Source organism: Toxorhynchites rutilus, chromosome 2 (genome assembly GCF_029784135.1).
Source record: "Toxorhynchites rutilus septentrionalis strain SRP chromosome 2, ASM2978413v1, whole genome shotgun sequence".
Classification (NCBI taxonomy): Eukaryota; Metazoa; Arthropoda; class Insecta; order Diptera; family Culicidae; genus Toxorhynchites; species Toxorhynchites rutilus.
The window spans coordinates 315,806,105-315,832,356 of record NC_073745.1 but is presented as its reverse complement, the minus strand read 5'-3'; the positions used below and the strand labels follow the sequence as shown (position 1 = coordinate 315,832,356).

The following is a 26,252-nucleotide window of genomic DNA, read 5'->3' as shown; positions in this document are numbered from 1 at the left end:
AAATTAAATCCCTTCTTACTAACAATAGAATAAGGTGAAATGTAAATACATGTTAGATATAAGATAGGCTTAAGAATTGAGTATGATGAATGTGAGTGCGAATGTGAGTGTGAACATTGTCAACATATCCTTATATCCCTTCCTTTTCCTGAAAAAAATGTCACCCTTCTAAACTCGAGCAAACCGCGAGTAATCGGTTCTCTACTTCATTAACACTAGAATTAATGAAAAATGATTATATATACTTGTAACAATACAGATAGGAGTTCGGCTCCTTTAAACTTATGTAACTGAGCCTGTAAAAATAAACGATTTAATAAAAAAAAAAAAATATCCTTGATATTGGTGTCATTGATATAAAAAAAGATTGGAAAACGATTCGAGAAACTTTTAACTATTGACCCTATTGAACTCTTTGATATTTAACGAATTTTGGACATATCAGTAGAGCTCCAGCAGACTTAGCACTGACAATATTGATAGCAACAAAAGCAACAAGCTTGCTCAATATGATCCGAAAAAATGAACGATTGGAGCATTTTTGGAAAGGATAGATTCATTTACCAAAAATAGTCTTCTGTCGCTCCTGTGGAAACCCAAACGTTGAAAGGACTCTTTTCCATTAATACCGAATAACATTGGAAAACATTTGTGAAGAAACGGTTGTGCTATGCGACGAATTTATTCTTCTTCTTGAATGGCGTTAACGTTCTCTTGTGGAACTTTTGCCGTCTCAACGTATGCATTAACTAGCGTCATTTATTAATACTTGGTTGAGATTTCTTAAGCCATAACACGCCTTGAATGTATTCCGAGGGGCAAGCTCTAGAATACTCGTAACCGCAGTGCAAGTCGAAGGAAATTTCTTTGACGAAAAATCCCCCGGCCAGAACGGGAATCGAACCCGAACACCCGGCATGATAATGTGAGACGCTAACCACTCGGTCACGGGTGCGACGAGTTTATGATGTAGTTAATTTCACAGGTTCGAAATTCTCATTCTCATTTCATTTCACAAGGAAAGTTGGAAAAAGAAGCTTTTGCGTTAAATAAGTTAATTAATGAGTAAGTTAATGAAACGGCTACGGGAAGCAAAAGCGAAATCTCTGGAGGTGAAACGAAGAAAACTTTGAAAAACGCACAGAAAGGAGTCGAAAAATTGCAAGAAAAGGCATTTCGTTAAAATTCTAACAGTTTCGTGAAATTGATCCGAATCCAAATGAAAATGACTCATTCTGCACTAATGTTTGAGGGTCCTCCAACATAACTTTGAACAGTGTTAGTGAATCCATTTTTTAATCTATAATTACAATTCTCAGTCGTCGTTTAACTCAATAAAAAATCACCAACAATTCAATAATTGGAATATATTATCCGACGTTCCTCAATTTTATTGTAGCGTGTAGCTAACTAAACGCTTTAGGAACTAAAGTTTTAGTACTAGTAGAAAATTTGGTTACTAGTCTATATCTGGAATTTTTTTGAAAACTAAAGTCTTGTCCAGTTAGAATCCGTACGGAAGAAATCATTTATATCTCGGAGATAGAATGACATACAAAAAAGAGTGATCAACCAAAAGAAAGATATATTCTTGCACTTTTACAAAAAAATGTCCTTAAAATTATTTTTCTTCATTTCTGATGAAACTTCTCACTTTTCTGGTGATTCCTCCCATCAAACGTTGCACAGCGGCAGTGTCGACCTCTGTGGCCAGTTTTTTCCAGAATCTGGTCATCCCTGCAGCGTCCCGAGCCATTTTTCCGGTCTTCTTTAGCTTCCGCTTCATAATCGCCCAATATTTTTCAATTGGGCGGAATTGGGGGCAGTTTGGTGGGTTGAACTCCTTCTCGATAAAATCCACCCCGTTGTCGCGGTACCACTGGAGAACCTCCCGGCTATAGTGGCAACTCGCTAAGTCAGGCCAAAACTTAACGGGACCATTGTGTGCCTTTATGAAAGGCAACACACGCTCCTTCAGGCACTCTTCCTTGTACAATTTCGAATCCATGGTCTTTGTAGTGATGAAAACCGGCGTCTTCGCACCACAGGTGCATATACCCTGCCAGATCATCATCTTCTTGGCAAATTTGTCCATGAACATGAACTTGAATTTGGCGGGGACATCGCCTCGTGCCGTGGAAAGATAAAATTTTTGTCCCGGAAGTTGGCCGAAGTCCATTTTTACATAAGTTTCGTCATCCTGGAGCAGGCATCCATGGTACTTCGTTAGTACCTGATAATACAACTTACGAGCGCGAGTTTTCGTCACTAGACTCTGCTTCATCGTCCTATTTGGTTGCTTGATTGCTTTGTAGGAATGAAGTCCAGCTCGGTGAATGATTCGTCGAACGGTACTACGAGCGGCACCGTATTTCTGAGCGATATCATGTTCGGACAGTCCAGGGTTTGCTCTGACGGTTCTCAACACCTTCCAATTCAGCTGACGATCGTAGGTTCCGCTTCGACGCTTCTTTTGAACCGCCCGGTCCACGCTGTTCCGCTCGCGGAATCGTCTGAGCACATCACATACGGTAGTTTTAGCGATATCCAACTGTTTCGCGATCTTCGCACCCGACCACGTTGGATTGTCAACGTGGGTGTGCAAGATTAATTTTCTTCTTCTGTCTTCCATGTGGAATAACTCCGGACTTACGGCACGAAAAAATTTGAAACTTTTACCACCAGAAGAGGAAACATTTGTAAACAAACCGCTGTAAAAACTTTCTTGCAGCGGCCACTGACTGTGCCGCTGTAAAATGTGCAACGCGTACGGATTCTAACTGGACAAGACTTTACTGGAAAATCAGGGAATATCAGGGAATTTTCTTCCGGGTTTTGAGTCGACATTCTGTTCTTGCAACGGACAGGTTACTGACAGCTTCCGCCAGTTTGAGTTTTGGCGAACGGTTTGTCGTGATAAAGCAATTCTCCGAACAGGAGTCCAATAATGGCTTTGTTAATTTGCATGTGAATCTGTCACTTGAACTAAGACAGTAGAACTTGGTGTGAAGGGGTCGGCATGGTTACTTATAATGCATTGCTGTACTCGAATGGAGTGGGATTGGGAACGAATTCGGGTTTGTTCTGGGAAATGAACTTGTATTAGGTCCAGGAATTGGTGTACGCGATGTCTGGTTTTGGACAAGTGGCTGTTTGTTGATTGTTTGCTGGTAGTGTTATATTCTGTGACCGTGCGTCCGACCAACCTTGCTGTGACGATGATGTATTTTTTTCCCTTGACTCCAGGTGCAGTAAGGCGTCGTGCAAAAATTACGTAACGCGAGATAAAAGGAGGGGGGTCCAGGTTGCGTTGCTTACTGTGTATGAGAGATAGGAAATTGCGTTGGGGAGGTGGTCTAAAATCCGGATTTTTAGCGTTACGTTATTTTTGCACGACGCCTAAGGAGTAATGTTTTTGTTTTTTTATGATTTTCGATAAACATCCAATATTGCATTTACTGTGCAGCGTTAAAAATACGCCATAGTTTGGGAAATGGAGAGAAATTCTGCATAAAAAAATGAAGATAAATATTGCAACTTAGGTTCCGCTCTTGCACCGGGCGTGAGAAGAAAAGAATATATTTCATTTGCGATTTTTATTATAGTTATACTCCAGCTAGCGAGTACAAAACACTCTTTCTTAATTTTACTTTCAAATATTCAAACCGCCTTTCAAAGGCTACGACAGAGTTGATTTTGATTCCCTCTAGAAATGTTCAGTTTTTCATTGATATTTGTTTTATTCCTCTCGGAGCAATTTTCTCCGAAAAATCGCAGCAAGAAAAAAAATGAGTTTTGAATTTTTCATTATGGCGGTTTGTTTTTGGTTTTGATGTCGTTGATAATTTTTGGTATTGCTTCGCTTCTATCTTACCTTCTAACTTAAACAATCTTCCCGAAAGTGTTTCAATGATTGACAAACATAATTTTATCTATATTTTTTACGTTAGGCATCGTGCACAAATTGCGTAACGCTAAAAATCCGGATTTCGGATTCCCCCCGCTATGCAACGCAATTTTCCCCTCGTCTTGCGTTACGTAATTTGTGCACAACGCCTTAAGGTAATATTATACTATCAGGCACGTAGCGTAACCGGCACGGCACGTTTCGTGCAAGACAAATATTATTGCGTGTGTTTCAAATGTGTAAGCGTATATATAGCGGAACGGCTACGGGCATACACAGCACGTTTCAGACAAATGCATGAAGGAATTCTCGAAAAGAATATTTTGCCGGTACCGGGCACGAACTACACGGGCGAGTAGCACCATACATACAAATCAAACGTCAAAGTTCGTGGTATGGGTGCGTTCGTCGCTCTTCGGTACGACATCGGTTCAATCACCAGTAGCTACGCTTGGCTCAATTTCGTCAACGCGAATTTACTCTCCCACTCCGAAAACAAATTTCTCCGCTCCGTCTGCGCTGCCGGTCCGTACAGAGAAGTTGCTATGCCTGATAATATGAATACATCATGTATTTGTCTGCCCGTGTCGGTACGTGCCGTTTACGCTACATGCTGGATAATATGAAACGGCCTTTATCATCATTTGTTGGCGGGTTGGGACGTCCGGTTATCCTCAACGTTATTGTCTGAAGCGTATATACTTCTCCTAGTTCAGGCACTTATCATTCAGGACTTAAAAGCTTCTTGAATTGAATAATCAGAGCCGTTCTTTTAATTTTCGATTTCACGTTATTTCAGACTTTTCACAAATTTTGGATCAACCCTTCGACATTCACCCTTTGAATGTCAGGGAAAATCAGGGAAATTCGTTACTAATCTGGAAAAAATGCAATTTCGCCGATTAGAATTTCGATTACTGCAGTAATTAGAAAGTTAAATATATGAAACCTATTTTACTAGTTTGATTCTCTATAGGTTTATCAGTTGTTTGCTTTTGTCTGTAGGTGAACTTAGTCCTTCCGAGGGGTTTACCCGCAAAAGTACAATATTACAATTATCTGTAACATAAGAAGCATAACAGTACAAGTACGAAATGGTAGGCAAAACTGCTAATTTTATTATTAGTCTACATCTGGAATTTGTTCCTAAAAATACTGGAAAGTGAGGGAATATCCGGGAATCTTTTGTCGGGTTTTGAGTCGACACCCTGTATAAACTAATATCCTAACTAGAGAGCACCTGTTCAATATGACAAAAGAAGACCTCTTCGAAACAGCTGAGAAAAACGTGATTTTTATATCGCTGTTGAACGAACAGAAGCATCACACAAGTGCTTTTCAATCGCAATTACCCATTTCATTTCGCACTGCTCGAACGCGTTGTGTCTCACAACGAAAAACTCGCGACGACTTAACGGCAGAGTATTTAGATTTATTTATAAGCAAACCAGCAACTCACTCCGAATTACATTGTTGTATATCAAATAAATGCGATCGCATCCATTGCGGCAATGATTTTTTTGTGCAGCGAGCAATCGAAAGCGAAAATCGACTCTCAAAACACGGTCGCGATCGGTCCCGGGTGCGATTCCCAAATAGATAAAAAGAAAACAGGAATAAAATTCAACTGCAAGTGAAAGGACCGAAAGGAATCGCAAGCAAACTTTTTTGGTGCAGAACAGGGGAGCAAACATTGCGGATAATAACCATCAATAGTCATAAATTCCACCGAGAGGATTTACTACAGCGATTCGAACCCGGCACAATCCATTATCGAGAGGGCAATAAACCCCTAATGGTTTTGTGAAGCAGTACAACGGGTAGCATACAAAAAAAAACACTGTCCCTCAATCACTACTGACTGCATCAACGACAACAAAAAAAAAACAAAATCAGTATGATGTTATAGTACAGGTGGGACGATGAAAATAATTCCCGCTCCCGGTGAGATACTTCTCACCTAGTTTCTCCCACCCATCGAGAGATGGAAGTAAACGATCGAAGAACCATATGGTCTGCAGATGAATGAATGGGCGTGATATTGACCTTGGCAAAGATCTTCGATACCGTGAAAAATGAGGCAACACAAAAGGGGGAAAAGATGTTTTCCTCACCCTCATGAAGCTCCTGGTGGCATCACCATGGCCAGCATCCAATACATACACAGCTTCTTCGCGTTCCACAAATGATCCTCTGTTCGACGGAGGCCATGGTCATGTGCGTTCTCGCTCGAGAGAGGGTTTTTTTTATTCTGCGAAGAAATTCAAATTCAAATTCAATTTTATTCTGTGATTCCAACTCACCTAGATTTTTTTCGAAGGACCAAACATGACTATAAGAATTGTATGTTCCCTTAAGTCGATTGGTTAGAGGAGGAAATTTGAAGACACCTCAGAAATGCATGATGTGTGCAGTGAATACACCCTGCTCAAGTCTTACACAAACAGTTTTCATTCTCAATCCCCAATGTGGAAACCAAGGCGTGATGGGAAGAAATGAGAGATGTGGGCATCATCACCACTGAGCATCGCACAATAATAGCAACAAGCAACAGTGTGTACATCGCGCGCGCAAAAATTGCCAACTCTTCGCTTGTCTCAATATATCTCTTGTATTTCTACACTTGGGAAGGCATCATTATCGCATGTATGTGTCGCAGCATCCAAATGAAAACCAATCGAACAAAAAGAGAGAATTCAAGGGGAAAGACAGCCAGCACGAACGGAGAGATCCTGCTTAGAAAATATACAAAACCCGCTCAGATTGACCGATTCGGAAGCGGGACAAGAATAAAAGTCTAATTTTATAAACAACCAGCGAAAGCAAGTCAAGCGAATTAAATAAAAGCCGCGACCACTTCCCGCCCCCCGCTGCTTCTGCCTGTGGTCATAGTTTTGCAACATTTACGCGTTTATTCTCTCTCAGGCAACGTTAGATGTGCTTTAACACAGCCTCATGCAATTGGTGTGGTGACCGAACAAGTTTTGTGTGATTGTTTTCGCGTTTTCGAATTCACACTTGCAAAATATGATTATAGTCTATGCAATTCTCGAGCTCTAACTTCTCTCGTTCAATTGTTTCGGGTCCTTCTGCTGTCTCCATCTGAAGAAGATCGTTCAAAGTTAATTTAGTACAGCTTCGTCAGAAAAATATTCGGAATCAATGATTGTTCTGTTGCTGCCATACTGTCTCCCATGAGAGTTTGAGTTGATCTTTCATCTGTTTGAATTTCTTCGTATGTATTTAGTCCCGTGCTCTTATCATTTTTATTTATATAGATAGAAGACGATATAGGGGTTCATTTTATCACATTAAAATTAATTTCCACTTTCGAGCGAAGATCAATTTCATTACCGCAAACATCAAATGGACTAACAACGCTTGTCAATATGTATTTGTAGAACACATGCGAATTGGATTTATCGAATTTTCCCATTTTCCTTCAAAGTCTTCCGAAAATTTTCAATTGTTATGTTTGGTTGAAATATGTGAATTATTTTGATGGGTGACATACCATAATAGAAACATTTCTCGTACCCTAAAACCCACACATTCCAAATTTGGCTCCATTTGCTTGATTAGTTCTCGAGTTATGCAGAAGTTTGTGCTTCATTTGTATGACAGGCCCCATGCCCTTAGAGAGGGGATAGGTGTGTCGAACCACCATAGAAACGTTTCGTGCCCTCTAAAACCTCCACATGCCAAATATGGCTCAATTTGTTCGATTAGTTCTCGAGTTATGCAAAAATTTGTGTTTCATTTGTATGGCAGCACCTCCCCCCCCCCCCCCTTTATAGAGGGAGGAGGAGTGTCGAACTACCATAGAAACGTTTATCCATCCCTAAAACCTCTATAAGTTTGATTCCATTTGTTTGATTAGTGCTCGAGTTGTTCAGCTCCCTACTAACATTCCCCCCCCCCCCCTCTTTAAAGAGGGGTAATGAGTGCCAAATTGCCATAAAAACATTGCTCCCTAAAGCCTCCATATACCAAAGTTGGTTCCATTTGCTTGATTAGTTCTCGAGTTATGCAAAAATTTGTGTTTCATTTCTATGACAGACACGACACACCCCCCCACCTCCCCCTTGAAAAGATGAGAGATGAGAGAAAAGATTGATCAATAATATTGAACGTCTATGGGCCGCTTAATGCAGAAATTTGTGTTTCATTAGAGAGGGGAGTGGAGTGTCTTACCACTATAGAAACATTTATTGTACCCTAAAACCTCCATATGCCTAATTTGGTTTCATTTGCTTGATTAATTCTTGAGTAATGCAGAAATTTGTGTTTGATTTGTATGGCAGCCCCCCTAAAAGAGGGGGGAGGAATATCAAACCTCCATAGAATCATTTATTGCACCCTAAAATCTCCACATGCCAAATTTCGTTTCATTTGCTTGATTCATTCTCGAGTAATGAAGAAATTTTTGTTTCATTTGTATGGCAGTCTCTTCTTAGAGAGGGGAGAGGGGTCTCGGTTCAGTAGTTTCCGAGTCCATAAAAATCAGACAGACAGACAGACAGAAATCCATTTTTATATTTAAAGAAGAGCACAGAGCAGAAGAGCAGAGTTAGAGCACTTTTGTAACCACTCGTTTCTGGATTCACTGTTCATCGTATGTGGTTATTATTGAACAGATTGTGTTCTTCAGAGCGAAAACATGCCTATCTCTGCTCTGAGAATAACTCCTTATCTTCGTTGTGTTATCATCTGTCCAGCGAATGAACCATAATTTAGAAATCATTCGGCTTTGAGATAAAACAATCTATTTCGGGGAGACTTCCCGTGGGGGAACACTCGTAGCAGTGACATAATTATTTTGCCACGTTGCAATTCAGTGCGGAAAATCGAGTGATCGTGCGAGCTGTTGTGGAAATGTTTACGTGTCAACCTGTGTTAGTCGATTGGTCAGTTAGTGTGAGCCTGGAAGATTTGTCCGAGCATCCGTTTACAGACGGAAAACAATGGGAACCTAAACCTTGCGTTTTACCCAAAAGATATATGGACTTTGCCGAGCAAATAAGGAACTTCGAGGTGTTTGAAGATGATGTCTGGATTGTTACGTTTCCCAAATGTGGAACTACATGGACACAGGAAATGGTATGGTTGATTGATCAGAATTTGGACTACCAAACAGCTAAAACGATCAATCTCAACGATCGATCAGTCTTTCTTGAGTAAGTAGTTTCATGGTTTCGTCTTCAACTCTCAAAGCACTTAACCTTCCGAGTAGACTGTTCAGCACCTTTGATCCAATGGATGATACAATCACGTCAGCAAGAAATCTCCCGAGACCTCGCCACATCAAATCACACCTTCCGGTAGCATTACTCCCGAAACAGCTGTGGACGGTGAAACCAAAAATCGTTTACGTTTCAAGAAACCCGAAAGATGTAGCCGCATCATATCTGCACCATTATCGTGGGATTGCAGGCTATCGAGGAACGAAGGAGGAGTTCTTCGAAAGATTGCTAGCCGATGAGATTGAGTACTGCCCACAAATCGCACACGTACTGGAATTTTGGCGCATCAAAAACCACCCAAACGTATTGTTCCTGACGTATGAACAGATGAAACGAGACCTGCGGAAGGTACTTCCGACGGTGTGTGATTTTTTCGGAAAGAAATTTTCCAACGAGCAATTGGACCTACTTGCAAAGCATCTTTCATTCGATGAGATGAAAAGTGAGTGAGTGAGTAGCGCACAAGCGTACGATATTTCACCTTGCTTTGCTTTATAGAAAATCCTGCAACAAACAACGTCGAACTCGTGCAGACCAGAATGAAGCAAGAAGGAAGAGAGGGTGAATCCTTTGAGTGAGTAATTTCATAGGCACAATGCATTCAATACTAATTATTGAAATAAATCCCGATAGATTCATGAGGAAGGGACAAATTGGAGACTACAAAAACGAACTCTCGTCCAGCTTCATCGATCGTTTCGACGAATTCATCGAGAGAGAGCTACGTGGTAGTGATTTCAAATTTGATTGCTAAATGAAACCGCCCACAGATGTACTGGTCACATAGTAGAAAACCACGCCGTTTTGCGAACATTTGAATTGGTGCGTGTTTCTGATTATTTACAGGTTGACTGTTTACATTAAGTTGTGCCTCAAAAGCGGATTCAACGACGCAAAATTTCGGAAATATCAAATAAATGAAAGAAGGAAGTAGAAGGAATGTTAATAAATAAAGATTATCCGATTCACCTTGATTGTGCTTATACTTTGAAGACATTGCGATTTCCGAGATTTCGGCGTATTGCAGCGAAATTGGTGGCGAAAAACCAGAGCTTCTTACGAAAAAGAGATCTTATCAGAATCGTCAGAGACATATATCGTAAGTTTGAATCCAACCAAATATTCATGAAACGCACCATTACTAAAGACGAGATGTGGGTTTATGAGTACGATACGCAATAGTCTTCTCGGTTGGGAAATTCTCTCGACATGTTAAGAATTGAGAATGACAGTTAAGAATACTGTAAAATAATTCGTTTAAATTGGGTGTACAATGGAGTTTCAAAGGATTTTATTTTGGAATTAGTAGTCATTGCTTCCAGACGCAATGCTATAGGTTATTGAGTGGATTTCAACATTTCTCAAGTTCGGAGTGCTACCGCTGTACGGAGCACTGCGCCGAAAAGTATGCACATCGCGCTGGTGTGATCGATGTGCAGTATCACCCTCATGTCATCTATAGACGACACTCGTACACACAGGTCGTCGCGCGGATGTCGTCTATAGACGACGCTCGTAGCGAAAGGGTTAAACAGCCTAAATCAGTATTCGCAGGTGGAAATTGATGGAGACATGGGCATCACACAGCATTCGAAGGCTTTCTGCTGCTTTTTTCTTCAAACGAAAACAAAACAACAAAGCCTCCCGCGAATGCGTATTAGTTGACACCAAAGATAACATTATATACTTGTAACTATACAAATAGGAGTTTGGCTCCTTTAAACTTATGTAACTGAGCCTGTAAAAATAAACGATTTAATAATAATAAAAAAAGATAACATATTCGGATCAAAAGAAGAAACATGATTATACTTCTGGACGGGCCAGGAGTGGGAGACATGTATGCAAAGTAGAAAGGGAACGACAGTGGAACTTTCGTTTGTAGAGTGTCAGTACTGAGAACGACATTAACAATGTTAGAAAATGTTAAGAAAAAAAAATTAGGAAATGATTTTTATAAAAGTCCACTATCGACCGACTTGGGTAAAACGAAAAGTCCCCTACCTCGGTCTACCTTATTTGTCTTCTTTGATACAGGCGATGTAACATACCTGGTATTCTATTTACTTTGGCCTTCATGGAGCAAATAACTGCTGCGATTTACACACAAACCGAGTGGAAAGAGTCTTTCGATTCTCCTATCTAGATTCAGTGAAGCGATGTATTAATAAACTCAGAGTAATCAAAACACCATCATTTTGTTGGGAAGGGAGAGGATTAATCGATGATTAATCATGGATCGAATCATGAACGCTTAGTTTCCATCCTTGATTTCCTTCCATGATTCATACCTATGCTGGATTGGTGGTGGTGATATAAATACGAGGCTGCGAATAGTATCTACGGAGTACCAGGGGAGAGGGAAAATATCATCAACAGAAGTAGGGCTTTTGTAACTTGTTTGTTCTTGGTGTTCAAGCTGAAAATCCACAAGTATACAGAATGAATTCAACAACAAAGCGACTTTTACTTCAAATTCTGGAGAAATTCAAGCGGTCTGAATACATATTGTCTCTAGAAGACATTAGTTCATTTGCACTCGAGAATTATCATTTCGAAACTTTTAAAATTTAGTTAGCAGTTGCGGAATATATTCTTTGTTCACATTTTTTGAAATAAACTTCATAATCTCATATTAATTTTAATGAAATGCGCTATATAACAGTGCCAATTAGAATAAACATTGAATAAGCTTTCAAACTCTATTCAAAAGTAAATTATGAATTGTAGTTTCCTTCGATATGATTGTGAAGATATATGAAGACATTTTTTTCGTACCATGTGAAGACATTTGAAAAAATTACCTGGCATCCCTGGCTGTATTACTATCACCCTTGATAACCATGAGCAGGAATTATAGGTGGAACAGATGGCAGAGTTTGCGATCGTAGTGTGCATGAAAGCATGCACTGCTATGGCTACTTCTCTAATCGTGACGTCAGTATTTGTGTTTACATTCAACTGCCTTCCACATCCATGTAAAAGCGCTATTTTCAGTAAGTTTCTTATCAATTAAAAACAGATAGTTTTTTCGCGTTCCCACTGAATATGAGTATAATGTGACATTATGCAGTGGATATTTGTTGTATAATGTGAAAAAAAGTGTTAGTTTTGTGTATCTTTTTCACTATCTCACCTTCATAGAAACAAACAATTTTTTATTATTTTCGCGATAACTTGATGATATTTTCAAGGCTCACAGTGTCAGTGTATGTGATTTGAGAAAAATATGTACATTTAAGCAACATTTTATTGAAAATGTTGCTATTCTAGAGGACTAAGAATACGACTGTTGTCTGGACCTTTTACCCCTTTCATGATGGAAATAAGTCACAATACAATTGTCATCTAGTATTACGAAATAAGCAGTAATGACTATCGGGTTCAAACCTTTTATCTGAACCCGTTGTTCTTAAAACACTTTTCTGCATCTTCAAGTGCGACAGGGCAAACACAGCTATAAAGCAGCATGAAGCGATCACTACTACTATACGCTGCCTTGTACCACAACCAGAGGTCACACTGTATTGTTGCTCAAACTTTTTGTGAATAAGGATGTATCCAACGCAGATCATCATTTCGACAGTTTTCAGCCAGATCTGACTAAGTAACATAATAATGATTTCGAGTAAATCGAACTCAAAGTTTGAAATTGTGTAATTTTAGTAACTTTCAATAATTCTCTCCAATTGTTTTCTACAGCTCTTAATTATTCTTTTGTATGATGGTATTATTACAAAAAAAAACTTTTTTAAGGTCAATCAAGAGGGTTTTACGACTGGCTGTGTGTACTTGGTCCACTATGACTGGATATCATTTATTCAGTACAATTTCTTCCCTAAACCTATACAATGAAACAAACCGGTTTTACGGCTCGAAACAGTATACTTATCAAAAATAATCGATCTTCTTTTTGTTATTCGCGGTCGAAATAGGGCCAGAACGGTTATTCGGAATTATGATGGTGGCTGTGGAAAAGGATTTCCTTTATGAGATAATGTCGATGTCATTATTTTATTAGGAAATTATTGATAAGTTTGCGCACATGGTTCACCGTATGATTCCTTTGTGATATGGATAAATGTTAAGAAATAAAACGGTTCAAATCTGTCATCACAATACTGTTGTTTTAATGTTGCAAATGTTGATTGATCAGGTAGCTTACTTGGCCACGCGTCGCCTCTACATTCCAAATTCAATGCAAATAATGACGATACCATATTTTGTTTACCAATTCAGGTATACTTTGGGCCTGATTCTCGAATACACTACGAATACACTTCACGGTGGAAACGGTATGAAACGCATTCGCGATGACAACAGTACGGTGTCGACATCTGGATGCGTGATTAGTTTCCCACTAAATTTATCATAATAAAATCAAATTATCTGCAGATTAAATTTTTGTATGAGATTATTATATCACACGAAGAAAACAAAGTTTTCCACTCACATTGAATACCAGTTTGATACGAAGAGGTTAATTTTCATTAATGATTTTTTATTTGAAAAGTGCTCATTATGCCTGAAAACTCATCATTATCTTCGACACTTCACTAACTCGTAAAACGTAGTTCAATGGCGTGCCGTTTATTACGTTTCCACCGTGAAGTGTATTCGAGAATCAGGCCCTTTGCCTACTGCTCCACCTCATATGTACCTAATTGTCTTGATAGGTACCGGAAAGGAAACCGTCGATCAGGAACCATAACAAATGGAAGTTTCATGGTACTGGCTGGGGTGGGTATCAGGACGATATAGATCGCTCAGTACGCGATTCTATCTTGATCTTGACCAGTTAACTAACAAGAAACCAGTTAACTAACGGTAGAAAGGGAGTCCCTAGGTGGAACGAAGAAGTTAGAGAGACAATGCATTTTAGACGTACAGTTCTTAGATCACTTAAGAGATTGAAGAACGATGATCCCAGAAAGAGGGAAGCTTTAACTTCGTTGTTTTGGAATTACGTTGAAAAACATTTCAAGACATGTGGGTTAGTACAAAACGTAGTGATAATGTTTTTCAACGTAACTCCTAAACATATAGTTTTACCTATAATGATGTATTTGGAAAAGTTGTTGAAAATTATTAGCAATTTCATAAGCAGCTCATACCTTTTAAGACATAAATTATTAAAGATTTCTCTTACTAAAATCGATACGCCCTTTTCAAAAGTTACACTTGAGTCAAAAAATTCCCAAATGCTGTGGAAAACTCATTTTTCCTCCAACCCAGACGGAATACAAACTTTTGTTCGAATCAAAAATACAAGTTTTTAAAATCGGCATTTTTAGTTCGACTTCATTTGGAATTGAACTTTAGCGGAATACTCGAAAAATTATAAAAATAAATTGAAGTTAGGGTGAGAAATACGTATTCAAAGTACAGGGTCTTTCAGATTAAACACTCACGCAACAAATTTTAATAACTTCTACAAAAATGAATCGATGAACGAAATTCTTCATGCACAACTAACATTACGACTTCGATGCTGTTGAAAATCCGAGTTATTTTTTCTTTAAGTTTCTCAAAATTTTGTGGCTTATTAACATAGCAACGGTCCTTCACATACTCCCAGAGGAAGTAATCGACGACGAGAAATGTTGAAATTCTTACCATAAGAGGACAAAGTTTCATTAAGGCTTCGGTTTTTATAAATACACGTTTTTGTAAACTGTACATCTTGACACTACAAACCATCCGATCGGACTGAACGAGTAGCCGAATATTATCGTCCCGAAGTGGGAAATGCAGTCTTACCATCGACGAAGTGAAAACAAAATTTTTATAAGGAGCCATTCGATTTTTTTGCGTGAGCGTTTAATCTGAAAGACCCTGTATTAGAATAACACCAAGTACTAATTTTCATGCATAGTTCAACAATTTAAAACTGCATTGTGGCATGTTAATGCTTCACAAATAAGGATGAAATATTTTGATGGTCGTTTGGGTCAAGGCAATGCTGCCACTTTTGCATATGTCGAATGGGTTTGAATCTCGGATGTATTTTAGAGTGCAGAAGTCAATCTCTTTCGGGTTGCAGAATAAAAATTCGATTTCTATCGGCTTACAAAATTTCTAAACTCTTTCGGGTTTCGGAATAGTGGTGTATATCTCATCTCCATCTGCTACTCGCTTTATCAACGCAACGAAAGCATGTCGTTTATGAAGCAAATCGTGACGGATTACAACAATCTTGATCGAAATAAACTACTTCCTATGCTCCATTCTCCTCCATTCAAAGTATGGTGATCTGGCGGATATGGACAGGAATTCTGTATAATAAGATTCTACCAAGCACAGCTAGTTGTAACATTACAACAACTAAAAATTTTAATAGTTCGCAACCGGATGAATTAAAGGCATCGATCCAAGCTAAACATGTTCTACTAGTCAAGCCCTTTCATTTGATACCCATAATAATAGGGTTTTGAGAAAATATGTAGTCCGCCATTTTTGCAGCCATCTTGGATTTGCATTTTTTATGAATAACGGTGTTCTACTAGTCAAGCCCTTTCATTTGATACCCATATTAACGGGGTTTTGACATAATATGTAGTCCACCATTTTATAGGGGCAGCCATCTTGAATTTGAATTTTTCATAAATAACCGTGTTCTACTAGTCATGCCCTTTCATTCGATACCCATGTTAATGAAGTTTTCAGAAAATATGTAGTTCGCCATTTTGTAGTGGCAGCCATATTGGATTTACTTTTGTCATAAATAACCGTATTCTACTAGTCAAGCCCTTTCATTTGATACCCATATTGATGGGGTTTTGGAAAACCCATATTGATGAGGTTTTGAGAAAATATGTGATCCGCCATTTTGTAGCGGCCGCCAGCTTGGATTTTCAAGATCATGAAATACGCAGTTTTATAATGACTACAGATATAAAGGTGTGTTCCAAATTTCAGATCAATCGGTCAACAGGAAGGGGGTCAAATTTCTATTAATGCGCTACAAACATGTTACAAACACACGAACATACAAACAGATTACAGGGCAAGCTAAATAAAACCGTTTAAAAACTTTTACAACATCCTGATACATCATTTATATCCCATAAATATTTTCATACATACAAATGACGATTCGTGAGGTTATGATCACAGTTGTCGCGAATATTTTTCGTCAATTTTTTTCTAGGTCTGTAATAAATCGCGCATAAATATGCAACTTACCAATCGATTGACAATATTTATTTATTTGTATATGTATTTGTGTAGGTTCTTGTCTGACAAGTATGTATATGCCAGTTAGGTGCATCATATACACCCCAAAATATTGGATAAATGATGATGTATATACGCTAATTATTCGATTTAATGTTTGCTGGGTTCTTCATTTAGTCTTCAGCTGGTCCACTTCATCTATTGCACAAATATTTTGCCAGCAAAATTCTTCCAATTCTTGTGCTAATCAAACACCCTAGACGACATCGGCAACAAAATACCAGCGCAAATATGCATTACCAACTCGCCAATCATCAACCTGCAAAATACTTCGAGCGTGGAAGTGAGCCCTTCTGCAAATTGTGCCAGCAAAAAACAAGTACCCAAGTTCGAAAAGTCTCGGACCATCGCCATAGTTCATTTGCACCAAGTTACCATTTTCTGCTTCTCAAATTAATCGATTACATTTTGTATGTTGAAATTTTATTTGATGGAAATAGATGAGCAAAACATAACCTTTTTTGTCATTATTGCAAGAACTGAACATACAATAACAATACAAAAGCAACCCGATATTGGTAAATTGGGCGTTGGTACGAAGTCCCGAAAGCTGGATCGATGTTGAGCCGATATTCTGCTATAAATGATGACATTTGTATTTAACATTTACTCACGTAGAATGTTCCAATAGTTAGTACGGTAGAAAATGATTTTCGAACTGGTACTAGTCAGAATAATATTTGTTATATAAATATGTACAAATTATTTCTCTCAGTGTATTGATGATTATAGATGTGATGCATTGGAGTACCCCTCACTAATGTTGTTGTTTATGTTATATTTAACGTTTAACTGATTTTTATCTATAGCCCAGTTAGTGAACAAATATTGTATATAGTAATCTAATAACCCGGGGCGGACCGCCTCCCCTCACCCCTTATAACCGACGCCACTGGATGACACAAACGTTTTTGTTGCATATAAAAAAAAACTCTGGCCAGAACGGAAATCAATTCCATTCCGATATACTTTACGGTAACAAAACCTGTAAAAAGACAAAGGAATCAAAGTCTAAAGAATAGCGACCGTTTCAAAAACAAATCAACTTAAAAGATGAACACAAAATCCTATAGGAATCTAGCATTTGAAGCGATGCTGCAATCGAGCGGATCGAACAAATATTCAAATAGGAACTAAACTCTACTGTGCGCTCAATATAAAATACCAAATAACATTCCGAATCATCGAAACACTGTTTGAAAATGCTGATCTGTGTGGCTTCATGCTTTCAACCAATATTCTATTCACAAATTTCAGTTCGAAACAAGATTCCTCGCATTTTTAATAAGACGGAACGAGAAAACGCGCTGCAAGTCGCTCGCCCGTTATGCCGCCTCTTTCGTCTTCTATATCCCCAATTAGATCTCGGTCTTATCGGACACAGCGAGTGAGTTTTTAATATATTTTTTTGTTCACTTCTTTTTGCTTTGATTGCAAAGTGTCTCAAAAATAGAAATGCTACCCCCTTTTGGCCTCCCTAGCCATTGACTTTTTATTGCCTTCTCCTTGCGTCCGAGACAATGACATCATCTGGAACGGCATTGCCTAGTGTTTGATTCATGCCCGAAACATTCCATTTTTGTCTAAAGTCCGTAAAGGCCGGTAGTTCCGGTATGAATCCTTTTGTTTGTTTGTGTTGCTGTGTTTAGCAAATGCCTAACAAGGGCAATTCACTTTCTGTCATTCCCAATGAACATTGTCTGCAATATTATCGTTTGAATTACCTCCTTATTTCCCGACATTCCGCTGACGTAGACTTTGATAACCATTTTGATGAAATTTTCCGCTTGCTGCTGGTGGCGAACGAAACTGTTTCTGCTATCTGCTACGCCCGACTTTATCGCCTATTTTCTTCACTCAAACCCGACGGAAACTCTTTTTCTCAGTCGAATTTCGACAGCAGCAAAAAGTGTATATATCTTCCACAAGAGCAAACCTTCTTCTACCTTTCTCGCCTCTTTTTTCTTCTGATCTTCACAGTTTGCTTTTATTTTTTGCACAAATCTCACGTTACGAAGTATGCGAATACGCGTTCACCATAGGAAGACAAAACTTGACAAAGTGCACTTTGCGATTGGTGATGCAAACTGATGAATTCCTTCGATTAACGAACTGGCACTTCCACTTTTTTCCCCTTTTCGCGTTTAATTCCAATAAAGGCTGTGTTGAACGACGACTAAGGCCAACGGTATACTATATGCTACTTCTACTTCTCTGGCTTAGCTGGCTGACTAACGAATGCAGTACTCTCTCACGAGCTTGTTGAACGTCGATTCATTTTTTTTCGTTCGATGTTGTTCGCCGCTGTCACTTTGGCACAGAGGACGTTTTTGTTCGAAAGTGATCTAATAACACAGATAAGATCGTCAGATGTACATTCTGCCAGGAAATTGATCAGTTAATCAGAAAACTTAATTAGGGCGATTACACATTATCCGGTTTTTGCCGGACCGGTCTGAAACACAAATGGCAAATTTCGACCGTACCAACCTCTTTACGGCGCCGTGATGCAGCCGTCTACTGCGACTGCAATGTCCGGTGACCGGACAAGCATTACACGCGATGACAATAGTATTGTGCCGACGTCTGGTGGAGACATCAGTTTGGGAAAGCAAATCATTCTCTATAAGATTATCAGACCTTTTAAGTTTCAAGTTGTTTAAATTTTGAATGAAAATTTTTACTTCATGTTATTTGATTACTTAGAACCCGTGAACTGATTATCATTTAATCATTTTTGTATAATTTTCTTCATATTTTCACTGAAACTCATAATTGTAATACAAAATCATCATCAAATATAATTATTGATCAGGGGGTTTTCTCCACTTGCAAAAGAACGTGTTACTCCATTACGAAAATAACATATTTTATAAGAAGAAGTTAATTTTCATTCATAACTTTTATTTTCAAACATGTGTTTATTGCACCTGAAAATCTATTATCACTATCATTTCCCAAAAGCAGAGCAAGAAGTTCCATGCCATCAACGCGGATTGACAGTTGTTTGTCATGTCTGTTAGTATTAGTACAATTCAGGCAGTTTTTCGTCCCATGTATTAGTATGTGTGTGCTATTGACGTTTGTTTGTTGTTTTTGAAATTCAGAATTTGCAAGTGATATGGATGGATTTACATTTACTCCTTTATTTCGCTACTGTGGAAAAAGTTTAGTGATGCAGGTTTCTGCTCAAAGCAAAGCAATGGTGAGCGATTTTATCGAGCTGAATGTGAAGGTCAGTTTTTGTTAATTTGAACACACCAAAAATAGCACTCTAGTAATATTCTTATTGGGCATTCCACACAGTTCGACCTGACCCGGAAAGCGATCGATGACAAGGCTCGGCTCGAGGAGCTCAAGACCAAACTGTCTGTCATGTGACCGGTGATCAAGATGTTCTCCTGCCCGATGCAGAAGCAACCGCTCTGTCAGAGCGAAATCATCCAGCTGGCATATCTGATTCGGTCATTTTTCGCCTAGGATCCGCGTATTGATAACTATGTGTTGATGCGAAATACGCTCGAGAAGCCGTCCCTGCCCCGGGAGTACGCGCTCGAGGAATCTGCGGAAGCAGTGATGAAATAGTTTCTGAAGGAAAATTATGTTGTTCTAATCGTAAAGATTCATACTGCAATGGTGGAATAAAAAGACACTCTAGAATAGATGGATTATCTCGTAGGCTAATTCTAAGAAAATCACAGGAAGTGAACAAATAATTGAGTAGTGCCCTTAGCTTACGAAATGTTTTTTATTGGTTCATTCAAATTCTATTGGAAATATGTGGCAACAGAGTGTATGGATTGAATAATACTGTTTGTGTAAGTTTGGAAATAAAACAATTTATATATATGGATATGGATAAATACACCGCAACTGAACTTTTAAATTTATTTGTCATTGAATTGTATTTTGAAATGGGGCGAGAAGATTCACACCTTCGACCGCTGGATCGCACCTATCGGTAATAATACCGTCCTGATGCAGGATGCGCGTAATTTTCGCAAGATCTGCCGTGTCCCTGGTGTGCCACATTTTAACACGGCCGTATATACTCTCCAAAGGAACGCAAATTTGAGAAGACTCGTAATTGCTGCAGCAGCTGTGGTTTCAAGGTTTTCCGTATACAAACGGCTGTATGTAGCAGGAGTATTTGCAGCAATGTTTACCTGTCAATCCACTATATAAATAAATGCACGTATGTATATGTGAGAGATGCACGGTTTTGTGTAGCGCGAGGTCTTTTTCACATTGTTATCCGGTTATCTGTCCAAACCCAGCGGCGCTTTTTGAAACCGGTCCGGCTGAAACCGGATAATGTGTAATCGCCCTTATTCATTCTGAGTAAAAATTAAATAATTTTTGAATGCATTTTTAGGACTCATGCTCAGTTCTAGCTGCGAGACGGATCCTCGAGTTTTGAAACCGCAAACCATATCAAGTGGATACAATGGTTGATCAACGATGTAGAGTTGAATTCATTGACAATGAGATGCTTGTGTGATAATGCGCTATCGTTATGCAAATTTCTTGAGCTTTTTCCTCTCAAACCGGTATAAAAGGCTATCCCAATTCAGCAACAATAAGAATTGTAACGAATTATAACGAAGCTAGAAGGCATATTCTACTACATTCCAATGTTCGTTTCTCGTGGATATATAAGAATAATCATCCATAAAGCTGCTGAACGATGTCGGAATATCTGCTGGTGTTGTACTGTATCGTTTACAGGTTGCGTATAATGTCATAGTTCTTGATTTTCATATCCAACATCTTCATTAGGGCGATTATCTGTGTGCCTCTCTTGTCGTCCTCAGTTATGATTTGTTGATAGCGTCAGTCTTCAGAAAACATACGCTGCGCTGCGCTCGAGTTCAATTTTCATCCGCACGCATGCATAACAAACACGTATTTTCACTTGGTACAAAGTGCACAGAACTCATAAACAAGTCAGCCCAAAAATCAACACGGCGCAGAATTCAGATACTAAACATCCCTTCTCACTTGTGTGATGCCCGCCTCATTTTATACATACATACACATCAAATCCTAGCACCCGTTTTGTCTTCGCCTGTTCTAAGCTAAGCATAAAAACAACAGCGCGCCCCTACATCAACTGCTCAACAGAGAAAACATTCCTATTCTTTTCTCAGCACTTGAGAGATATAGTGCAACTTATTCGAAATTAATGCTAATGCATTGACTACATCAGTCAGTCGTTAATTATCTCACGTCCTTTCTTTGCCCTTAACATTATGATGATTTTCGCCCAAACATGAATATCACAAGCCAGGCTCTTTAATAGATAGTCGTATCAATCATGAACATCCCGATTAAGGCTTCATTCAGGTATAGTAAAAATGTTCAATGGTCTACGCGTGTCCGAGTTTTCTATTAATGTAGGAGAATTCAAAACAAAATTTTCTATTAATGTAGAGTCTTCATGATACTCGGGCCACATCATAATAACATAGTCAATTCCATGATAAACTACCCTCGATGTAATCGAAACAAATTTATAATACACTAGCTGTACCCTGCCACGCTTCCCAGCCAACATTAAATCGCATAACAAGCGTATATATAACATCATATGCCCTAAAATTTGGTAGGCATATAATGCGCCTAATACCAGGGACAGACATACAGCTGTACTTGCGTTGTACGTGTACAGCGTTGTACAGGTACCATCGTACCATGACAGACATACTTTGATTGTACATTGTACCGTATGTCAAACTGACAATCAGATATTTTTCCAATTTCCACCACATATTTCAATGAAAAAGGTTTTTATTTAGTGTCTAAACTATCAAACACAACAAAAAAGTTTCCAATCTGAGTTATTAACTTAAAAGAAAGTCAATGAAAAGAACGTTTATCAAGTGATTTGATTCTGCTTGTTCATGCTACCCACCACTAACCGTCTATGGCGCTGCGCACAGTACAACTGTAGCCATGTAGAGCGGTAAAACAGGTCGGTACAGGTATAGCGATTGTACCGAGTTGCTTGCATGGTTCTAGCGCTGTACATGGTGACAGACATACAATTTTCGAAGTACAACGCAAGTACAGCTGTATGTCTGTCATAAGTATAACTGACATATGCATGCAAAAGTGGAGGCCATATACATACATGACAAATGCTTACCGAATTTGTTTGGATGAATATGTAACTTTGATCGGCTATAATAGCGATTATGTTGATATTGAATTGCGATCTATTATGAATATATTCATGAATTGTCAAAGCACCAAATACAACTTTTGCCATACTCATATACGATTTATTACAGACATAGAAAAAAACAAATGGCGCAAAATATTTTCGTGAAATGTTTATTATAGCCTCACGAATCGCCATTTTTATATATAAGTATTTATGTTTGTAGATATAATAATTGTTTGATTGACTTGTGTTGGAAGTGGAATATGAATATTTAAAATGGCACAGATTGATGTTTGGTGAAAACTGCTCCGATGTGGGTTCGAACTCCGGTCGTCTGAATTATCATCCACCAGCTATCTCGCGCGGCTATCTGAAATTTAATTCAACAGCGGTTGAAACTTTCGAGTGCATCAGCATTTCATTGACATTTCATTATGATGTAATATGTTCTTTATTAGGATCTAATATGATTTACTGTTTCATGATTTTCTTCAGCATGCAACACGATTTACTACAGTACTGAATCAATTTAAATTATACGCTTATACGACACACAAACTGCATCAGCGTAATATACGCATATGATGCGGATTAAATATATTTTACGACAATGTACATTATAAAATTGATGTTTATTATACCGAATTGCGACTTAATTTGATAATGGTATATAAAATCGAGTTCTTACATTTTATGCGATTTCAAATATACACGATACATACTTTGATTGATATTATATGCAATTATGATTTATTCGGATTTCTTGTAAGACTTGGCACGTGCAAAATTTTTTTAATGTTTGCTGGGTTTGCTGTGGCACATTGTGATTGCATGGTTGAGTTGAATTTTTCATTTTTTTATGTTGTAATAGCAATCCTAGATGTGTTTGGTTGTTTTGTATATTGTATCATAGTTTGAGCTCAATCGGTTCCGTACTTTTCGAGTTTTTAACGTGCACACAAACGAACAGATTTTTTAATATAGAGATAGATGAGGGAAATCGATAAATTTTCAATCACTTCGAAACACAATTTCAGTTCATGATTTTGTCAAACACGTGGAAAAAAGATGTTTCCATCGCATAGAACACATATTCATTGCTGAATAGTCGATTTTCATTAGAAGCTCAATTTCAGAAACGCACTCTGGTCATATAGAGAATCTTTTTTCTTCCAATTTTCCAATTTTTTATGCCGTAACAACGCTCCTTGAAATGGGTTGTATATTGTGTACAACTTTGAGCTCAATTGGTTCCGTACTTTTCGAGTTTTTGACGCGTACACAAACGAACAGAACATTTTTATATATATATAGAGGTATTGCCATAGACTTCTTTCAATTCGTACAATCTGTTTATGGTAATTATCCAATATGATAAACCAATATGAAAAACTTTCCGATTGATCTGAGAAACCCGCTCTCGACCGTATCGTCAGTACTAAATTGAACTCAATTGTGCTTGGACACGATATTTTATATTTATAGTGTTTCGAATTTTGGTCATTTAAACGGTATTGAGTGTCTAGTGTACTTAATGAGTACTCTTTATACTCTATATTTCAAGCACATTACTCAAAACACATGGCACATAAAGTACGTACATTGTTGCTTTACAATTTCTCGAAAGTTATTGTGGATATTCTACCACAATCTCTCCACATCATTCCCATTTAAAAAAAAACTATGGGAGTAATCTGCTTAGGAAAATTATACAATATCAGTTTTCTAATAATAACGATCTTGGAAACCACTTAATGAACGTATGGTTGAATATTCCTCCCGAATACACCAAACAGCTCGTAGATAATGACTAAAGTCGAGGGAGGCGATCTGGGGTAGTGGTAACATCCATGCCTCTCACGCTAAAGGTTCAGTTCAGTTCAGTTCTCACTCCCGACATTCTTCCAAAAATGGAAGTAAAAAGTGACAAACCAGCAAAATGAGTTGGAAGTCACTATAATACAGATAAAAAAATGACTAAGGTCAGCTAAGGGCAACGTTGCAATGAACGAGGGTTGCCATTCTAATGATGGAATCCTGAATTTGATCAACGCCTTCGAAATCGAATTGATATTTCAACTACCGTACGAATATGAGTTCAATGAATTTTCATACTTTCGCTAACCTACAATCATCTCAATCAAGAAATAAAAATCATCTTTCCGAGAACAGAGCATACCTTTTCACTCTCATGTGACACTATGACTTTATCTAAATAGAATGTTTCGATAGCTTGTTTTCGATTATTAAAGGTTCTGCATGGGGGTGTACACACTTGAGTTTTAGTCACTGTATTTTATTTGATTATGATGAGAACTACCCCGTTACATAAATCATTCAGGTAATGTTTTGTTATTTTTATTAAAAACAACCTAACGACAAGGAGGTCTTCGTAGCCTAATTGGTTGCGTGTCCGCTACTAAGTGGACGATTGTGAGCTCATAACTCAGGGCCCTCAACTGACCATCTTTGTGTGTTATTCTAGCTACAACCTCCACGCAACAATCATCATGAAACGGTAATCACAGTCCCTTACCACTCATATCACAGTCTGCTGCATCGGTAATTGGTACTATTAATAACATCCCAGCAAACATTAAATCGTATAATTTTGCACGTGCCAAGTCTTACAAGAAATCCGAATAAATCATAAACGCATATAATATCAATCAAAGTATGTATCGTGTATATTTGAAATCACAAAAAATGTAAAAACTCTATTTTATATACCATTATCAAATTAAATCGCAATTCGGTATAATAAACATCAATTTTATGATGTACATTGTCGTAAAATATATTTAATCCGCATCATATGCGTATATTACGCTGATGCAGTTTGTGTGTCGTATAAGCGTATAATTTAAATCTATTCAGTAATGTAGTAAATCGTGTTGCATGCTGAAGAAAATCATGAAACAGTAAATCATATTAGATACTAATGAAGAACATATTACATCATATTGAAATGTCAATGATGCTCTCGAAAGTTTTAACCGCTGTTGAATTAAATTTCAGATAGCCGCGCGAGATAGCTGGTGGATGATAATTCAGACGACCGGAGTTCGAACCCACATCGGAGCAGTTTTCACCAAACTTCAATCTGCGCCATTTTAAACATTCATATTCCACTCCCAACACAAGTCAATCAAACAATTTTTATTTCTACAAACATAAAAAAATGGCGATTCGTGCGGATATAAGAAACATTTAACGAAAATATTTTGCGCCATTTGTTTTTTTCTATGTCTGTAATAAATCATATATGAGTATGGCAAAAGTCGTATTTGGTGCTTTGACAATTCATGAATATATTCATATTAGATTCAATTTCAACCTAATCGCTATTATAGCCGGTCAAAGTTGCATATTCATCCAAACAAATTCGGTAAGCATTTGCCATGTATGTATATGGCCTCCACTTCTGCATGCATATGCCAATCAAATTTTAGGGCATATGATGTTATATATACGTTTGTTATGCGATTTAATGTTTGCTGGGATAACAATAGAAGCCTCATATCAACAGTCTATCTGTGTTTGGTCCAACTGTGAACATTCGAACAATGGGAATATTCTTACGCCGAAAAAGGTGACATGTGTATCGATAAGACAGGATTACGTTTACGCCTAAAGTGGCTACGTTATAATACACAACAAATTATCGGAGATAAAATATACACGAATAAATTTGGCTCTT

At 38.1% G+C, this 26,252-nt stretch overlaps 2 protein-coding genes across 2 annotated transcripts in view; one reads left to right on the top strand and one right to left on the bottom strand.

Moving 5' to 3' along the window:
* The window catches only part of LOC129771340 (SH3 domain-binding glutamic acid-rich protein homolog), a 53,698-nt gene extending 35,037 nt beyond the window's left edge, over positions 1-18,661 (bottom strand). The window contains exon 1 of the mRNA XM_055774883.1: positions 18,111-18,661. Within this exon, the coding sequence (XP_055630858.1) occupies positions 18,111-18,155 (45 nt within the window). The 5' untranslated portion in view covers positions 18,156-18,661. The remainder of the gene's footprint in view (positions 1-18,110) is intronic.
* On the top strand, positions 8,681-10,153 carry LOC129771334 (luciferin sulfotransferase-like). The gene is made up of 4 exons (XM_055774873.1): positions 8,681-9,084; positions 9,141-9,592; positions 9,649-9,724; positions 9,784-10,153. The coding sequence occupies exons 1-4, from the start codon at positions 8,783-8,785 to the stop codon at positions 9,902-9,904; spliced, it is 951 nt and encodes a 316-aa protein (XP_055630848.1). The 5' UTR covers positions 8,681-8,782; the 3' UTR covers positions 9,905-10,153.
* Positions 18,662-26,252: the final 7,591 nt, after the last annotated feature.